An 18,325-nucleotide genomic window follows, 5' to 3' on the forward strand; every position below is an offset into this window, starting at 1 on the left:
TGTTGTGTAACGCCCCCAGGGGCAGGATGCCCCCACGGCACCAGAGATACATGAGATCAGGGCCTCCTACCTGGCTGTGCTCGCGCCAAGCGGAGCCGGGAGCCTGGCTTCTCGTCCCTTCCTGGGGCTCCGGGGCCCGGCACACAGGACGGGCAGCACTGGGCCGTCACCTCCCAGGAACGGAGCTGTGCCATGGGCTGAATCGCGTCCCCAAAGCCCCACGCTGAGCCCCCAACGTGGCTGTACTTGGAGACGGGGCCCTGAGGAAGCGATTACAGTGAAATGACCTCAGAAGGACGGGTCCTAATCCCATCGGATCGGCGTGCTTAGGAGAAGAGGAAGACAGAGAGACCTCTCCACGTGCCACCGAGGCGAGGCCACGTGAGGCCACGGGGAGAAGGCGGCCGTCTGCAGGCCGAGGAGGCAGCCCTCCCCAGGAACCGAATCCGCCTGCCCCAACCCTGGACTTGCCAGCCTCCAGAACTGTGGGAAGTAGATGTCCGTGGTCTATGAGCTGCCCGGCCGGGGGGAGCCCGAGCCAAGTGAGCTGCATCCGCTATGCCTGGAGTTGACAGTCTAGTGGGCACAGCAAGCACATAAGTGAAAATGTAAAGACGGGGATGGTGCTATACAGAAAAATAGAGAAGGGCCAGCGAATGGGTGTCGGGCTATTTTAGGGCGGCCCGAGGCGGCCTGTCTGAGGAAGTGATATCTGAGCTGGGACCTGGAGGGAGGGAGGGAGGGAGTAGACCAGGCGATATGAAGGGGTAGAGCCTCCCAGGCAGAGGGCACAGCCTGTGCAAAGGCCCTGGGGCAGGGCCGGGCGTGTTGGAGGAACCCATGGCTGGAGCAGAGGGAGCGAGGGGGAGAGAGGGAGGAGGGAGAGCAGGGAGGGGACGGGGCAGGTCATGCGGGACCTGAGGGGCCACGGGGAGCACGTGGGTCTCATCGAAAGTGCATTAGGGCCGGCCCCGTGGCTTAGCGGTTAAGTGCTCGTGCTCCGCTGCTGGCGGCCCGGGTTCGGATCCCGGGCGCGCACCGACGCACCGCTTCTCCGGCCATGCTGAGGCCGCGTCCCACATACAGCAGCTAGAAGGATGTGCAGCTGTGACACACAACTATGTACTGGGGCTTTGGGGAAAAAGAAAGAAATAAATTTTTAAAAAATTAAAAAAAAAAAAGAAGAAGAAAGTGCATTAGGGTGCTGGCTTCGGCAGCACAGATACTAAAATTGGAATGACAGAGAGAAGGTTAGCGTGACCCCCAAGCAGAGATGACACGCAAATTCGGGAAGCGTTCCATATTTTTAAAAATTTAAGCCAAAAATTATAGGTTTCTTTATTTTTCACTAAACAGGCAACTGGAATACGTACGAGATGGACAGAATAAATACTCACTTTGGTTTACCAGCTAGCAGAATTTCACAATAAAATCATAGTTTGTTTTGTAAACAATAATAATAATAATAATAATAATAATAATAACACAACGTCTGAGGCAGCCCAGGGCGGGTCTTGAACAGGGAAGGACACGGCCTCACTTCTGTTTTCAGAACTTCCCCTCTGAGCAGGTTCCCTGCTGGGGAAGGGGCTTAATACGGAGAGAGGGAAGGAGGAGGTCCCGGGGCGGGGAAGGGATCGGAGGGTCAGTGCAAAGCCACAGTTCTTAAGACAGAGAGACAGAGAGATGGATGGATAGATGATAGACAGATAGATAGATAGAGAGATAGAGAGATAGAGAGATAGATAGATGATGGATGGATGGACAGACGGATGGATAGATAAGCATTTGATACATAGATGACAGATAGATATAGATAGGTAGATTGATAGATAGATGATAAACAGACACAGATGATAGATAGACAGACAGATGGATAGATAGATGACAGAGACACAGATGATAAATAGATTAGATAGATATATGATAGATAATAGATATTGATAGATCAAAGATAAGATAGATATAGATGATAGATATATAGATAGCTACATAGATGATAAATAAACATATAAATGATAGATAATAAACAGACAAGATCAATAGATGATTGATAGATGGTAGATAATATAGATAGATCATAGATGAGATAGATAGCTAGATCGATGGTAGATAAACAAATAAATGATAGATAATGAACAGATAAGATTGATAGATGATAGACAGACGACTGATAGCTGCAGCTGTAAAGACACGAATGTGTGTGTGTCAGCTCTGCCCCCCGGAAGGCCCGGGAACAGCACCCTCCCCGCCGTCCGCGCACACCCGGCGCCCAGGTCCTGGTCTCTAAGTCCCCTCCTCCATCGCCAGGAGCAGGCTCTCCTGGGAGAAGTCTGACACCAGGTGCGGAGCCGGGGAAGGACTCAGAAGATCTGGTGGGGCCAGGACGTAAGGAAGTGTTCAGAGAATGGTGGGGACGTGTCATGTGTCACAGGGGCCGCCTCAGAGGGGCTCCTAAATAGGGGACAAATTAGGGGACAATTGGATTCTGATGGGTCACAACAGTATATTTGTTCATATAGTCATTTAATTACTGTGTGGCTTCCCCAACACACTGTCAAGTCAGAGTCTATGTGCATCCCTGTATCCATAGCATCTAGACCAGGATCACGCATACAGTCGGTGCTCAATAAATGTTCATGGAGTGACTGAGCCCTGGGGCTGGAAAAGAAGACAGAGATTCCAAAGATGCATAAATAATAGAATCCATCATTGCTCCCCTCTGGCCCTCAGTTTCCTCACCTGGAAAATGGGGACCATTATTCCTACCTCACTCACGCATTTCACAAATACCTGATTTTTGTACTGATTATCAATCCTTTGCCAGATGCAGGCCGTGTGCTGGGACACAGCAGGAAATAGGACAGGCTCTTGCGAATCTCTTAATTGGACGGGGCTGACAGAAAATAAAGAAGACTGCAATTAAACACGTTCATTTCAGAGTGATAAACACTATTTTAAATAATAAAACAGGGTGATTTCCTAAAGAATGATTGGGTTTTTTTTTTTTTTTCCATCGGACTGGTCAGCAAAGGCTTCTCCGAGGAACTGCCACTTAAGCTGAGAAGAAGCATTAAGTCCACGGGAAGATGTAGGAAAAAGCATTCCAGAGAGAGGGAACAGCATGTGCAAAGGCCCTGGGGCAACCGACTTTCCGTGTTCCTGTGCCTTGCATTATACTGATTCGGATGAAAATTAGGGGCCAACCTGAGCATTAATACATGCTCAGTCAGTGTCAGTTTATCCTCCACTCTTTTTCCATAGCAAATGGCCCCGTAAAGAAGAGGCATTTATTAAGGAAAGGAAGATGGGAGAAGGAAAAAGTAATATAATCGAATAATCACTCATTTCCTCATTCAACGAATTTGGAAAGTCACGTGATCTAAATCCGGCCAATCAGAGCATCTGTTGAGACCTTAATATTGAATCAGAGTAGTCATGTGATCTAAATCTGGCCAATCAGAGGCTTCTATTGGGTCATCAACCTTGAACCCGGGATGTCGAGTCCCAGCCATCTGTGCTAAATCCTTTCCCGTCCCATCTCATTTAATTCTCCCAACAACCCAATAGATCCTTACACTCCGTTCCTCCATTCATGCACTCGTTCTCAATTTATCCAGCTCTGACAGCGAGCCAGCCATGTTCTAGATGCTGGGGACACAGCTGTGACCAAGACACACAAAATCCATGCCTCCTGGAGCTGACATTCTAGGAGGAGAAAACCAACAAAATAAATACGTAAGAGACGTCGGCTGTCTGATGGTGGTGAGTCCTGGGCAGGGGGGCAGCGGCCCCGGGCCAGGGGCGCGGGAAGGACGGGAGGCGGTCACGCAAGGGAAGTGTTGGACCTGTTTTTTTTATCTTAAAGTTTGAAATTTTGTTCATCAGGGAAATTCTTTCATTTACTGTGATCTGTTCAAATATTGCCTGATGCAAATCAAAACCACAATGAGATGCTACGTGGCATCCACTAGGATGGCTATTGTGAGTTTTGTTTTAAATGGACAATAATAAGTGTTGGCGAGGACGTGGAGAAATTGGAAGCCTTGTGCACGGCTGCTGGGAATGTGAGATGGTGCAGCCGCCGTGGAGGACAGGATGGTGGTTCCTCAGAGAGCTACAAATAGAATTACTACATGATCTATAGCAATTCCACTCCTAGGTACACACTCAAAAGAAATGAAAACATACGTCCACATCAACACTTGTATACGCGTGTTCATGGCAACACTGCTCACGGTTGTCAGAAGATGGAAACAACCCAAGTGTCCATTTGATGATGGATCCACACAACGTGTCCACCCACACACTGGAGTATTACACAGCCCTGAAGAGGAGTGAGGCCCTGACACAGCCACACTGTGGATGGACCCTGAACACACGACGCTCAGCGAGAGAACCAGACACAGAGGGACACACGGTGTGTGATCCCATTGATGTGAAATGTCCAGAACAGGCACGTCCAGAGACAGAGAGTGGGTTCCTGATTGTCAGGGGCTGGGGAGGGGGTGGGGAGTGACTGCCAATGGGGACGGGGCTTCTTTTGGAGGTGATGGGATGTTCTGGAACCAGATGGTGGTGATGGCTGCACAACATGGTGAATGTATTAAATGTCTCTAATGGTAAACTTTATGTGTATTTTACCACAATAAAAAAAAATAGATTGCATTCAGATGTGAGCTCAGGGCCAATTTTCCTCACCAAAAAAAAAAAAGTCTTAAAATAGTGCTTACCGTGTTGACCGAGATTTTTGGGGTCCCCTTAAATTTTACGCCTGAAGAAAGTGTCTCTTGGGGCCGGCCCGGTGGCTTAGTGGTTGAGTGCGCGCGCTCCGCTGCCAGCGGCCCGGGGTTCGGATCCCGGGCGCGCACCAACGCACCGCTCCTCCGGCCATGCTGAGGCCGCGTCCCACATACAGCAACTAGAAGGATGTGCAGCTATGACATACAACTATCTACTGGGGCTTTGGGGGGAAAATAAATAAATAAAATCTTTAAAAAAAAAAAAAAAAGAAAGAAAGTGTCTCACTTGAAAGTACACTCAGCCTGGTCCCAGCCCTGCCTGAATGAACCAGGGAAGTCACAATGAGGCCACACTGAGAAGGTGACATTTAAGCCAAGACTGGGAGGAGACGAAGGAATCAGCCAAGCTGGGATTTGAGGATGAGCGTTCCAGGCAGAGGGCACAGCCCGTGCAAAGGCCCTGGGGCAGGACCGGGCCTGGCGTGTTGGAGGAACAGCGAGGAGCCCGTGTGGCAGGAGCAGAGGGAGGAGGGGGAGAGAGGGAGGAGGGAGGGCAGGGAGGGGACGGGACAGGTCGTGCAGGGTCTGGTGGGCCACGAGGAGGACTTGGGCTTCTCCCCGGAAGGAGGTGGGAGCCCTGAAGGGCTGCGCGCAGAGGAGGGACGGGACTTAGGTCAAGTTTTAAAGCCTGTCAGCTCTGCAGGGGAAGGAATATCGTCCTCCTTGGTCACTGCTGTAAACCTCCACTAAGAAGCACCTTGGCACACAGTCGGTGCATAAACATTTACTGAGAGAATGAATGAATACTGGCTCCATGTGGGGAGGGGGGGACTCAGGTGCAGAGCAGGAAAGTCCCGGGGCCTCCAGCCACCCGGCGGGGTCGTGCCAGGCTGAGCAGGACGGCGGAGGCTCCCGCTCCAGCAGCCCCACGGGGGAGGCCCCGGGCGGCCACCTGTTTGCTCCGGCCCCGATGAATGGCCGGGCGGCCCCATCCATCAGGCACCAGGCGGTGCCTGGCTCTGCCCGGCGGCCACAGCCCCGCTCATGTGTAAGCAGCCCGCGAGGCCGGTCCCCAATGGTGGGATCCAGGAGACACGTCCCCGCCCCGACCTGGCCCCAGCAGTGGCCCAGAGGACCCGGGGAGAGGACAGAGCAGGACGTGGAGTCGGGGACGGGTGGGGGCCGAGGGGTGTGGGGGACAGCCACCCAGACAGAAAGAGCTCAAAAGCCCCAATTCCCCCCAAATGAATTACACCATCAAGACTGTGCCCTCCTGGGTTGGGGCTCCGGCCGTGCCTTTCCCTCCCCGGCCGTGTTCCGTTCTTTCTGCCCCCAAAAGCTCCTCCGCGCACTGGGCCCGCCCCAGCCCGCCCCTTCCTGAACCCCACTTTGGGCGTGCCCCTGGTCTGCTGGCCTCCCACCTGGCCTCGTCTGTTCCATGACCAGCGAGAACCTTCCACCATCTGGCCCTAGAGGCCTCTCTCTGCTGCTCTAAGCCAGGGCTTCTCAGCTGGGGGCGACTGTGTCCCCCAGGGGACACTGGCCATGTCTGGGGACATCCACGGCTGTCAAGACTGCGGGTGCTTCTGAGCATTGAGTGGGTGGGGCTGGGGATGCTGCTCAACCCCCTACAGTGCCCAGAACTGCCACAGAGAATAATCCAGGCCAGAACGCCAAGAGTGCAGTCTCAGAAACCTGCTCTATAGCCTCCCATGGCTCCCTAGTGCCCTCCAGGTCAAGTCCCCACTCCTCAGCGCTGAATGCAGGGGCCCGCACCATCCTGGCTCTCGGCCCCCTGCAGCCAGTATCCCCCCATGCCCTGCCTTCGTGCCCCACCCGGAGGGGCAGTCTTGCTCAGCGGTCAAGGGCCCGAGGACCTGGGTTTACATCCCGGCTCTGCCACCTCCCGGCTGTGTGATTTTGGCCAAATCACTAAACCTCTGAGTGCCTTAATTTTCCCTTCTTTCCAATGGGCACAATGGCTGCACCTAAGTTAACATGGGAAAGGCAGGGCCTGGTGCGTAGTGAAAACATACACAGCTGGGTTGGTTTATTATTGCTCATGGTTTGGGTCAAAATTCTGGGCTTCTCTACACGCTGAAAGGCCCAGCTCTGCCCCACAACCAGTCTGTGCTAAGTGGGAGTGCTGGTCCCCGAGGGCCGATACGGCGGGGGGGGGTGCCTGCCTGGATGAGGGCCAGGCGCAGACGGCCTCCCAGGAGAAAGGTGTCTGGTCCCCACGGTCCGGGGGGAGGGTGGGGATGGGGACAGGGCTGGTTTCACGGTGTGAGTCTGGTGTTGCCCCACGGGGTCCTGCACTCCAGGCCCCGGCGCCTGCTTTAATGCTCTGTTGTCACCATCTCAAAATTTCTAACCACTTTTGAACAACAAGTCCTGCCATTTCATTTCGGCCCTGGGCCCTAAAATTCTGTAGCCCGCCCCATCAGGGACTCCAGGAGGATTTGTGGGGTCTGAGTATTCCAGAACCCGATGGGAATACCGAAGAACTTTCCCAAACTTGTTCCTTTTTCCTTCCAGCCTCAGGACTAGGGAGACCCTGCATTTTCGAGACTCGTCTGCGGCCCCCTCAGATGCTGTCTTATTTAATATGTGGATATTTTGTGCATTATGAATTTTTGGGGGCGTTCCTTTTTATTTTTTAAAATACTGCATTCAAGTATTATTTATCTTGAAGGCTTTTTGCTCTGGGGGGAGACTTAAAATTTTGCTTATTTATGTCACCCTAGTCCCGGCCCCTCATGTGCCCAGGAAAGGGGACCAGGGTCCTAACCATTTTACAGATGGAAAAAGCAAGGGCCCAGAGAAGTTAGACACACCCAGGGAGGCAAGCTGCATAGACGATGACGAGGAGGAGAATTCAGAGACTGCGGTTAGCACGTGCCAGGGGTTGATGGGCATTATTTCAACAGCTTCTCTGAGGTCTGTCCTCCACGTGGCCGCGAGCAGATCCCATCAAAATCTGAGTCAGAGCCGCCCCTCCTCTGCCCACAGCCCTCCGGTGTCCCACCTCTCTCAGGGGAAAAGACCGAGTCCTCCCCTCGGCCCACCAGGCCCTGCACCATCTGCCCTGGTCCTGTCACCAGCTACAGAATTTGCAGGGCCTAATGCAAAACGAAACTATCAGGCCCCTCCTTCAAAAATTATTAGGAATTTCCAGACCAGAACAGTAGATCATTAACCCAACCGCAGGCCCTTCTGGGAGCCGGGCCCCTGTGCGAATGCGTCAAGCTGCTGGCCCTGCCTCCCTGCCCTGGTTTCCTCCCATGGTCCCCCGGTGCCAGGCGCAGTGCTGCCTCAGGGCCTTTGCACTTGCTGCTTCTGCCTCCTTGAACGAGCCTCCACGCCGCCGGCAGGCCTCCACCAGCTCCCTCTCTCAGCTTCCGGTCCTCTCTGCTTCAAGGAGGGCCTCTCTGCCTCCCTCTGTTTGAAATCGCACCTACCTGGCCCTGCTCTCTGCTTTATTTTCTCCATAGCTGTTACCACCATCTGACCCGCCAGGGACTTGGCTGGTGTTTTCGTCTCTAGCGTGCCCCATGTCGGCTCCCCCAGAGTAAAGACGTTGTCCCCACCCCCCGCCCTGGCCCCCACGCCCTGGAGCAGGGCCTGGCACACAGTAGGCGCTCAATGAACGCGTGGGGAAGGCATGGCCCCCAGGAGGCCGGCGGTACCGCCGCCGCCTTGCTTCCGAGGAGGAAACCGAGGCTGGAGAGAACAGCCGGCGAGCCGAGGCTGCAGAGCGTGTCCCTGGCACGCGTCCAGGTCGCGCCATGACAGCCGGCCGTGGCGAGGGGGCGGCGGGCCCCTTTCCTTGACAGATGGGGAAACCGAGGCCCCCGCGGCCGCCGGGGCCGCCGGGCGGGGGGGGCGGGCGCGCGCCGTGCCCAAGGTCACCGCGCCGGGCGAGGGGCGGCCCGGGGGAGGGGCTCGGCGGGCCTCCCCGGGCGCGCGCCCCCTCGGCGGCGCGCACGGGGCCCGGGCGGCGGCGGCGGCAGGTGGAGCGGGAGCCTCCGCGCAGCCGAGGCCGCGGCCCCGCCGGCGGCGCCGCCATTAGACAATAGGAGCGGCGGGGAGGGCGCCGGGCGCGCAGGAAGCGGGGCCCGGGGCGCGCCGGGGCCGGGCGCGCGGGGAGGGGGCGCAGGAAGCGGGCGAGGCCGGGCGCGGGAGGCGGCGGCGGGGCCCCGGGAGCTGCCGATCGGCGCCGGGACAAAGGCGCGGCCGCCCGGCGCCCCGAGCCGCCCGAGCCGGGGCGCACAGCCGGGGCGCAGCCCGCGCCCCCCGCCGCGACTGACATGATGTTTCCACAAAGCAGGCATTCGGTAAGCGGGGCCCGCCGGGGCCGCTCGGGGCCCGCGCCCCCCCCAGGTCGGGGCCCGGCACCCCCCTCCAGCTCCAGGCCGTGCGCCCCCCCCAGATCCGGGCCCGGCGCCCCTCCCAGGTCCCGCGTCCGGCACCCCCAGTTCCCAGCCCGGCCATTTCCCCCCCAGGTCCGGGCCCTGTGCCCCCCTACATCCGGGCCTGGCACCCCAGTTCCCAGCCCGGCCATTTCCCCAGGTCCGGGCCCTGTGCCCCTAGATCCGGGCCCGGCGCCTCCCCAACTCCTGGGCCCGGTCCTTCCAGCTCCAGGCCCAGCGCTGCTCCCCCAGCTCCCAGGGCTCCCCCACCACGCAGCTCCCAGTCCCCCTCCCAGCTTCCGGGCCCGGGCCCCCCCCCCCCAGCTCCCCGGCCGGGTCCCCTCCAGCTCCCGGCCCTGCGCCCCCGCCCCGCAGCCCCTGGGCCCTGCGCCCCCCCACGGAGCCCGGCAGGGCCTGAGCGGCCTTGGCGTCGGGCCTGGGGCGCCCCTAACGCAGGGGCTGCTCTCGGTGCCCGGGAGTGGGGGGAGATCCGAGACGCACCCCTCCCGGAAGGGCCCGGAGGAGGGGTGCCGGGAATCGGGGGGGCCCCCCAGGAGATTTGGGGCGCTGAGAGGGGCCCCTCCCCCAACGGGACTTTGCAGGGAGGCCTCGCTCCCCGCCAGCTTGGGGAGGGGGCTCCCCAGGACGCGTCCCCACCCCCCTCCCAGAGGCAGTCGGGGCGCTCAATGTGCGCCCCCCTCCCTGCGCTTTGGAGGGGCGGTAGAGGGCGCACCCTGGGTCCCCGAGGGCGGGCCTTCAGCGCACCCCCCAGCCCGGGGGTGGCGGGGACAAGGCGGCTCCGGGGCGCGCCCACCCCCTGGCTTCCCTCGGGAGAAGCAGGGCAGGAAGCGAGGGCGGGGGCGCGCCGGGGGCTGTAAACACGGGCCCGGGAAGTGGGGCGCGGGGGGCGGGGGCGCTGCAGCTGGGCCTGCCGGGCCTCAGGGCCGCCCTGGAGGGAGCCCCCCCGCCCCCCGCCCGGCCCTGACCCTGACCCGGCCGCCCCCTCCCCGCAGGGCTCGTCGCACCTACCCCAGCAACTCAAATTCACCACCTCGGACTCCTGCGACCGCATCAAGGACGAGTTCCAGCTGCTGCAGGCCCAGTACCACAGGTGAGGAGGGCGCCCCCGCGCAGGCGCAGCACTGCGGCCTGGGGCGAGGTCGTGGCCCTTGCTGTGTACATCCTGAGCACTGGACCAAGAATAAACTCACTTCCTCTTCCCGACAGTCCCATTTCACAGATGGGAAAATTGAGGCGCAGAAAGTTAAATCATTTGCCCAAGACTCGTGGCTTCAGAGCCCCCCTCCCACCCCCATCCCTACTGGATAACAGACCTCCCAATAACTGTCGGGGGTCCCTCCACCCGCCCACCCCCCAAAAAAGAATTTTGTAGCCTGCTATACGTTTCTCTGCTAGTTTTGCAGAAAGCGTCCCGGCAGCCAACAGATTCTCAAAGGTGCTTCTCCCTCCAGAATGGAATGTGCTGACCTGTCTGCAGGGCCTGCCCTCTGCCCCATCTGAGGGGAAGGAGCTATTATTATCTTCATTTTCCGCCCGAGAAACTGAAGCCCAGAGAGGTTAGGGATTTCCCGGGGACGCACAGCAAGCAAGTGGCGGAACTGAGAGTTGCACCCGATCTCTCTGGGTTGAAGAAGGCCCGGGAAGGGCGTCCAAGGCCTCTCTGGACCTCAGTTTACCCACACACAAGTGTTCTTTGAAGGATGCTGGGTTTCCTCGAAGAAAAAAGGGGGAATAGTGAGTTTTTCGGTTTTTTTACAAACATCCAGCCTCTTGGAGGTGCTTCCTAGACTCCTCATGTGCTAAATACTGAACAGACATCCTCTCGTTTAAATCTTTCTTGTTGTCCCATAATCGTGCCTATTTTAAAGGTGGGGAAACTGAGGCACGGGCAGTTGGAAGGCAGGCCCCAGGAATTTGTTCTGGTCTGCGATGTGCAGGGGTCTGGTTGGCCTTTCCGAGCCCCTCCAAGGGGTCCTCCGCTCCCCGACCCCGGCCCTGCCCCCCGCACAGTGAGCGTGGGGTGGTCCAGTCGCAGACACCGAGCGTCATATTGCTGCCACAGTGCTGTGTGACCTCGGGGGGGGCCAGAGCCCCTCTCTGTGCTTTGGGGTCTCTGTGCACTGGACCCGCACTTCCCGCTATCCAATGAGGTGCCCTGCCACGTTGGGGGCACACACCGGATCTGCCAGGAATCCAGAGTCTGGGATGAGATTGCGATTTTCTTTTTTTTAAGTGGGGTTAACAAATGTGCATTTTTAAAGCAAATTAGAGAAAATAAACTCGTGGAGGCCACGGCGACCCCAGCTGCTGTCCAAGTCCCGGTCGGTCTGGCGGAGTGAAGCGCCAGGCTCCTGGGGTGACCATACGATCACCAAGCACTCATTAGATGCTTAGTGTATGCCAGGCATCGTCCTAAGAGCATTTCTGGTCTTAATCCGTGTCCTCCTCGCCAGCCCACCCCGGGAGGTTGGTACTTAACAGACGCAAAGACTGAGGCCCAGAGGGGTAGAGGCGTTGGCCCAGAGTCACACAGCATCGAAGGAACAGGACAGCGTTGAACGCAGTCCGGCAGCCTTGAGTCTGTGCTGTCGGCTCCCCCTTGGGGGGCTTCGAGAAATGCCCGCAGCTCGTCCTTACTGGGGGAGGCCGGGGTCACCATCCATTACCCAGCAGTGGAACTTGCACCTCCTCATGAAATCAAAGCCCACGGCAGGGGGGTGCCTGGACCACCTTGGGGATTCCTCGGTGAGTCCACCCCAGAGCCCTCCAGCCGGCCCCCGGCCTCTCAGCCCCTCTGCGGTCTCTGTCTGTTCCTCTTTTGCTGGAGACTTTTCCCCAGTGGCTGAGAGTGTGGCCTCTGAAGCCAGCTTCCCGGCTGTGTGACCTGGAGACAGTTCCTCACCCTCTCTGGGCATCCACTGCGTTATCTGCTGAATGAGCGTGATGCTAACAGGACCGACCTCAGCGGGATTCGGGATGGGTAAAGGTTCTCTGAATCCCCCTCTGACCAAGAGTCGGGGCTTTCGCTCTGACTTCTGTTATTTTTATTATCGTTGTTGTTATTCACCACCCGACCTGCGAGGTTGGTTTCATAATTCCCGTCATACCTGGGGAACCTGGGGGTCTCTATGCCCGCCCCATCCTCACAGAGGAGGGCGTGTGTGTCCCCCATCGAAGTTCGGGGTTCCCCTGCGCCTCGGGGGGACCTCAGCCCAGCGCCCGCCCCCTCCCCCCTCTCCCTCTTCAGCCTGAAGCTCGAATGTGACAAACTGGCCAGTGAGAAGTCGGAGATGCAGCGTCATTACGTGATGGTAAGCAGCCCTGGGTGGGGGGATGGGCGTGGGGGACCCCGGACCCTCCTCCCTGCCGGCACCCCGGCCTCCTCCTCCGGGCAGCGCGAGGAGTCGGGGTCTGCTCTCCATCCCGCGGCCCCTGGAGCCCGGCTGCGTCCGCCTCGCTGGCCTGGCTGGCGGCCCGGGAGGTGGCGGAGGTGCCAAGCCACCGGGTTGCAGCCCGAGCCTGCCAGGTCCCCCGGCTGGCCTTGGCAGCCGAGGAGGCGGCTGTGGGAGCCAGAGCCAGGAACTGACGTGGGGGAGCAGCCGGATCCCCCCCCACCCCGGGCGTCCCGCCGCTTAACCCCTCCTCGCCCAGGGAGGCGGACTCCTGGGGGTGACGCCCTTTGGGGTTGGTGGGGGCCAGGGGGTGACACTGCCTTCTCTGGCCTGACATTTGAGACCCTGTCGGAATCACTTGCTCGGTTTTATACCCACCAGGTGGCGATTTTGGCCTCAAAAACCCCTGCTTTGGTCCAGCCAGAGCCCCACTTTCCCAGGCCATGGGGAAGGCAGAGCCAGACTGCCCCTCGTGGCCCCAGAAGGATGGGGCTGGGGCAGAGAGAGGGCCCCGGGATTGGGGGGCCCTGAGGGGGAAAGGCTACCTGAGGAAGGCTGCATGGAGAGTGGGGCACTGCAGCTGGGGTCTTGATGAACGAGTAGGAGCTTTCTGGGCAGAGAAAGGGAAACCATGCAAGGGCCTGGAACGAACTTGGCTCCCCCCCTCCCCGGTGATGGGGAGCCATGGGACGGTTTAGAGCAGGGGAGGGGCAGGGTCAGATCTAGGGCGTCAGGAGGGGGGCTGCCGGCCTCGGAGCCCAAGCCAGCAAGCTTTGTTTATCCTCGATTATTTATATCCAGGAAGGCAAACTTCCCTGGAGTCTGGGGCCACCCGCAGACAAGACACATAAAGATAAGAGATTAGGAGCCTTGGAATGTGTGTGTGTTGCTGGGGGGGGTGGTAATTATTCCAGAAGCCAGAGGGCCCAGCTGGGGCCCTGAAGCTCCTCCTACAGGTCCCCCACCAGGCACCTGGGCCTGGTCCCCCGGGGCGGGTGCCCCCTGATCTTTCTGTCCCTCCCACCTGCCTGGCTCCGGCTCTCCCGCCGGCCATCTCCCCCATGTCTGTCTCTGGAGCCCCCATCTTTGCCCGCCCCCATTCCTCCCTCTCTGTCCCCCCCCCACAGTACTATGAGATGTCCTACGGCCTGAACATCGAGATGCACAAGCAGGTAAGCCCCCCACTCCTCCTCTGCCCCCCCGGCAGGTGGGGCGCCCCTTGGCTGAGCACCAGGTCCGCCCCGTGATCCTATTACAGGCCTCCTTGAGGGGGGAGGACAGAGACCATCCCCTGCCCGGGACCTGCCACCGCCCGCCCCCCCCCCCGTCGTCCCCCGTGACAGCGCGGGGCAGGCCCGCCGTGCGCCCCCCGCCCGGGTTGCCCTGCGCCCCCCAGCCTGGCTCCTGCCCTCCGGGCCTGGACGAGGCTGGTGTCTGGGGTGTCACAGAATAACGCTGCCCACTGCCCCCACCGCTTCCTCCCACCCACGCCCCCCGAGTGGCCCTGTGCCTGCGCTCCTAGCCGGCCTGGGACCCCGCGACTGGGTGCCCGCGGGCCTGCTGTGGGGGCCCCCCCCGGGGCTGGTCTGCACCTGCCCCGTGCCCGCCCCCCGGGACTGAAGCGTCCGTCTGTTCCAGGCTGAAATCGTCAAGAGGCTGAACGGCATCTGTGCCCAGGTTCTCCCGTACCTCTCCCAGGAGGTGAGCGCCCCGGGGCGAGGGGTAGGGACCATGCACTTGTTCCCCCCAGGGCGGCGGAGGGAGGGGCGTCACCCTGCTGTGGAATTCCCAGCCTGGGTGACTCACTTCACCAGTAAAAATGTCAGATCCGCCCAGGGCCGCCCCGAGAATTATTTTTCCCCGTCGTCTTCTGCTGCCTACCCTTTTGAGGTTCACCTGCGGGGCCCTGCGCCACTTCAGGCCTCGCGTAAGGGGGCGCGTGTGTGGGGTGTGCAGACAGACACGCAGTGCACACACACAGGCACCTATGGCCTCGCGTGCGTGTGCGCACACACCCCCAAGGGAACTGGGCCCCCGGCTCTTCCTCTTCTGCTTTCTGGGGTTCTCAAGACTCCGGGTGTGAGGCCGGCTCCACCACCGCCCCCCTCAAGGCCGTGTAGGGCCCAGCTCCTGCTCTCTGCCAGGTTTCCTGTTGATAGTTCGTCACTTCCTCTTTAATCCCTGCCCGTATCTCAGTGTCCTCCGGGTGCCAGGCATGCCCCACGACAATTCCAGAAGGACACCAGGAAAGCACCAGAGAAGGGGGCATTTGGGGGCCTGCAGGTCTAGACTTGTGCTTCCCTTTCATGGTGGGCTTCCTGGTAGCCAAGGCAAAAAGGGAGATGGGCAGATTTTAGCAGCTGATGGCAGCAGAGCCCGACTTTCAGGGAGGGCTGTGAGGAGGCGGGAGAATGCGCTGAATGAACCTGGACTCATGCCCCAGCCCTGCCAGAATTCGCTGGGTCTAGAAGGAGGGGAGCTGAGATCAGCAGATCTCAGAGCACAGTCTCTGAGTTCTTGGGATCAGGACCTCCCTGTAGGGTTGGCCAGGTTGTGCACTGCACTTTCACTTCTGTGGACGTGCCATCGGATAGGTCGTGACTCAGGGTTTCTCCCGACTCCCCCAAAGGCCTCTTCCACCAGCCGTTTTGGGTCTTTTATGCACCTCTATTGGTCCCCATTTTCCAGATGAAGAGACTGAGGTTTGGTGAAAGAATCAACTGCAGAGAGGGGGGCTTTCTGGGGCGGGGGCGGGGGCTCTGTGCCGCAAATCCCCACGGAGATCCGGGCGCCTCACGTGACTCCTCTCTCTTCCCCACCCCCTTCCAGCACCAGCAGCAGGTCCTGGGAGCCATCGAGAGGGCCAAGCAAGTCACGGCCCCGGAGCTCAACTCCATCATCCGAGTACGTCCGGGGTGGCGGCGGGTGGGCGCGCAGGGGTGGGGTGGGGGCGCTCCAGGCGGCTGACGCCCCCTCCCTCTGCCCTGCAGCAGCAGCTCCAAGCCCACCAGCTGTCCCAGCTGCAGGCTCTGGCCCTGCCCCTGACCCCGCTGCCCGTGGGGCTGCAGCCACCCTCGCTGCCAGCGGTCAGCGCGGGCACCGGGCTGCTCTCGCTGTCTGCGCTGGGCTCGCAGGCCCACCTCTCCAAGGAAGACAAGAACGGGCATGACGGGGACACCCACCAGGAGGACGACGGGGAGAAGTCGGATTAGGGGGCGGCGGGGATGGGGAGGGCGGGGGGACAGAGGGGAGGCGGAGAGAGGAAGATGGGGTGCCAGACACAGTATCTCTGGAGATGGGCTCGACTCCGGTAGTATTTAAGGCCCCAGCCCTGCTTGGGTGCCACCCCCTGGCTTTGCTCCTGCCCCCGGCCCCGGCCTCCCTCCTCCTCCTCCTGATCCCCCCCCACCCCCCCGCTCCCCTGCAGCCAGAATGGGTATATACCTGCGCATACCACAGATGGGGCAAGCTGAGGCCTGGAGGTACAAATGGGAGGCCAGCTCAGGAGGGAGCAAGACCTCAAGAAATCCAACACCCCCTGCACTCCCCGCCCCCGTTTGACACACGTGTAACTGACAGTCGCCCGCCGGGCCCCCTCAGGGCACACCCCCCAGCCTCCTCCTACCCCGGCACTGCATGCAAAGATGCTAGCTGCCCCCTCCCGCCCTGGGCACCCCGAGTCTCCCCCTCCCCTCTGCCCACGCGCCCCCCGCCGCTAGTTTCAGAACGCACCCCCACCTGGGCCTCTCCCCTCGCCCACAGAAGAGGGGGCCGCAGGAAGTGAGCGGGGCGGGGGTCTCAGAATTCCCTTTCTCTCCTTCCCCAATAAAGATGAGGGTACTCAAGTTGTCTTGGTTATTCTTTTTTTTTTTTTTCCAGTACACTAGCTTGTCTTTGAAGAAGGGGGATATTAAAAAAAAAAAAAAATGTTTAAAAAAAAAAAGCAACTCCCACACCTGTGTCTGTATATAGCCTTTTAGACTGTCGGCTTCTGTGTGTTCCTCGTTTGATCTCTGCGGAGAGAAGTGAAATGCTGTATCGAGGGTGGGCTTAGCTGTGCCTTTCAAATAAAGATGTGAGAAGGTTGGTTGCCGTGTTCCTGCCTCTGTGTTGCGACTGCCCGCGGGGGGCCCCCTTCCCCCGGGAGGAGGGGGCTTCCTTCATGTCTGAGCCCCCCTCCTCCCTTCCAGGACGGGATATGGAGGGTCCGAGGCGAGTCTGGCTTTAAGTGTAGTCTTATCTCCAGAACTGGATGCATAGACCAGAGAGGGTCAGCAGGAGGCTATAGGTCACACAGCACGACCTGGGTGCTTGAGGTCTAGCTAGCTATTTAGACAGGTGGGTGAAGGGGCTCAAAAAAGCTAAGGGTCACTGAGCTGAGCCCCAGGCCAGGGGGCTCCTAAGTTGTATTCTTTTCCCTTGAAGACAGAAGATGTGGAGACAGCAGAATCCACCCCCTCTGCACTCACACAGACCCTTGTCCCAGCTGAGACAACGCAGACCCCCAGCTGAACCTCGATCCTCCAAGGAACCAGTTGAAAGGCCCCCACCATCACCCACGCACCCCAGCTGGAAGACCCCAGGGGAGCCAGATTCCCTCAGTGCATCTGGCCCTGGGCCCAGGGGGCCTCAGGCTGGCCACCCAGGATGTGGGGCTGGCATGGGGGGGCCATCCTGACTTGGCAAGATCTCTGCCAGGGCTGCGTGGCACAGAAATTCCATGGTCGGAGCTGGGACACCCAGGGGACTTTGAAGTCCAAGAAGTTCTCACCCGTCTCCCCAGTGCAGTGGGTTCCCACGGGGGAACAAGGGCAGAGAGGGAAGGACGGAGGGAGGGAAGGAGGGAGAGGGTGATGGTGGGACTGCTGACCTCAAGGAAAACGTCTCCTGTCCCCAGGGAGAGAAAGAGGAGACGGAGGGGACTGGAGTGGTCACTACCAGCCTCCTGCTGGGTCCCGCCCCTCCCGCACTGCAGCCAAAGCACCTCCCCAGATACCAGTGCGATGGCGTCACTAGCTCCTCAACATTTATCCTTGTGTTCAAAACCCGAACTCACCTATGCCACCTGGGGAGTGTAAATTGTTGCACCTACTTCAGAAGGCTGTTTGGCACCCAGCAGTCCCCCTCCTGTGTCCATCCCCCGAAAGAAATGCCACTTGAGTCATGAACATGACTCAAAAAGACATGAACAAGAGCGTTCAGAGGCACTGTAGTTAGTCATCATTGCCCCAGACTGCAAACTGCCAGCCGTCCATCAGCCACAGGACTGATAAGTTGCGGCCTAGTTGTGTGGTGGAATACTACACAGCCATGAAAAAGAACGGACTCAACGCCAGGCATCTCACACACACATGATGTTGAACAAAAGAGTAAATACTGGGTGATTCCATTTACATGAAGAACAAAAACAGGCCCAAGTGACCTATAGTGTCAGATGTCATAGGTTTACCCTCAGGAGGGGGGGAGGGGCGGAGGGGACTTCTAACGTGGCTGGTCGTATTTCCCTTCTTAACTTGGGGGCTGATTACACGAGTGTGTTCACTTTCTGATAATTCATAGAATTGTTCACTTAGAATCTGTGCTCTTCCGTCTGTGTGTTATATTTCATTTTTTTAAATTATAAAAAATCGACTATCTTTGGCTCCTATGGCTCTGGGAATAAATCCTAAGTTCTTCACCAAGGCCCAGGAGACCCTGCAGGGCAGGTCCTGCTACCCATCCCTCCAATCATTCCTACTCAGCAGGCTGCAGCCAGGGT

General features: G+C 59.1%; 1 protein-coding gene, 1 long non-coding RNA gene and 1 other non-coding gene across 4 annotated transcripts; 2 read left to right on the plus strand and 1 right to left on the minus strand.

Annotated features, from left to right (window-relative positions):
* Positions 1-1,077: 1,077 nt before the first annotated feature.
* Positions 1,078-6,016, minus strand: LOC147912201 (uncharacterized). Of its 2 annotated transcripts, XR_015550240.1 has the most exons (4): positions 4,734-6,016; positions 3,579-3,708; positions 2,794-2,896; positions 1,078-2,661 (listed from the first exon to the last, which is right to left on the minus strand). It is a non-coding gene; the product is annotated as an uncharacterized LOC147912201 (long non-coding RNA). The 2 variants fall into 2 exon arrangements; XR_015550239.1 differs by lacking the exon at positions 4,734-6,016 and having other exon boundaries at positions 3,579-4,708.
* On the plus strand, positions 1,202-1,308 carry LOC147912202 (U6 spliceosomal RNA). The gene has a single exon (XR_015550292.1). It is a non-coding gene; the product is annotated as a U6 spliceosomal RNA (small nuclear RNA).
* A 2,746-nt stretch (positions 6,017-8,762) lies between the features above and the next one.
* Positions 8,763-16,654, plus strand: TLE5 (TLE family member 5, transcriptional modulator). Its single transcript, XM_087425764.1, has 7 exons — positions 8,763-9,079; positions 10,168-10,265; positions 12,423-12,486; positions 13,695-13,739; positions 14,206-14,268; positions 15,397-15,471; positions 15,558-16,654. Exons 1-7 carry the CDS (start codon positions 9,053-9,055, stop codon positions 15,777-15,779), a joined length of 594 nt encoding a protein of 197 aa, XP_087281890.1. The 5' UTR covers positions 8,763-9,052; the 3' UTR covers positions 15,780-16,654.
* Positions 16,655-18,325: the final 1,671 nt, after the last annotated feature.

The sequence above is a fragment of the Ceratotherium simum genome, chromosome 39 (genome assembly GCF_057802395.1).
Source record: "Ceratotherium simum simum isolate JZ-2026a chromosome 39, ASM5780239v1, whole genome shotgun sequence".
In the NCBI taxonomy this organism is placed as follows: domain Eukaryota; kingdom Metazoa; phylum Chordata; class Mammalia; order Perissodactyla; family Rhinocerotidae; genus Ceratotherium; species Ceratotherium simum.

What these genes read in the sequence shown, in the direction of transcription:
- TLE5 (XM_087425764.1), top strand. Translation starts at nt 9,053, where the DNA reads ATGATGTTTCCACAAAGCAGGCATTCG. An exon ending in CTGCAGGCCCAGTACCACAG is followed by an intron (nt 10,266 to 12,422) that starts GTGAGGAGGGCG and finishes CTCCCTCTTCAG; the next exon opens with CCTGAAGCTCGAATGTGACA. An exon ending in AGCTCAACTCCATCATCCGA is followed by an intron (nt 15,472 to 15,557) that starts GTACGTCCGGGG and finishes TCTGCCCTGCAG; the next exon opens with CAGCAGCTCCAAGCCCACCA.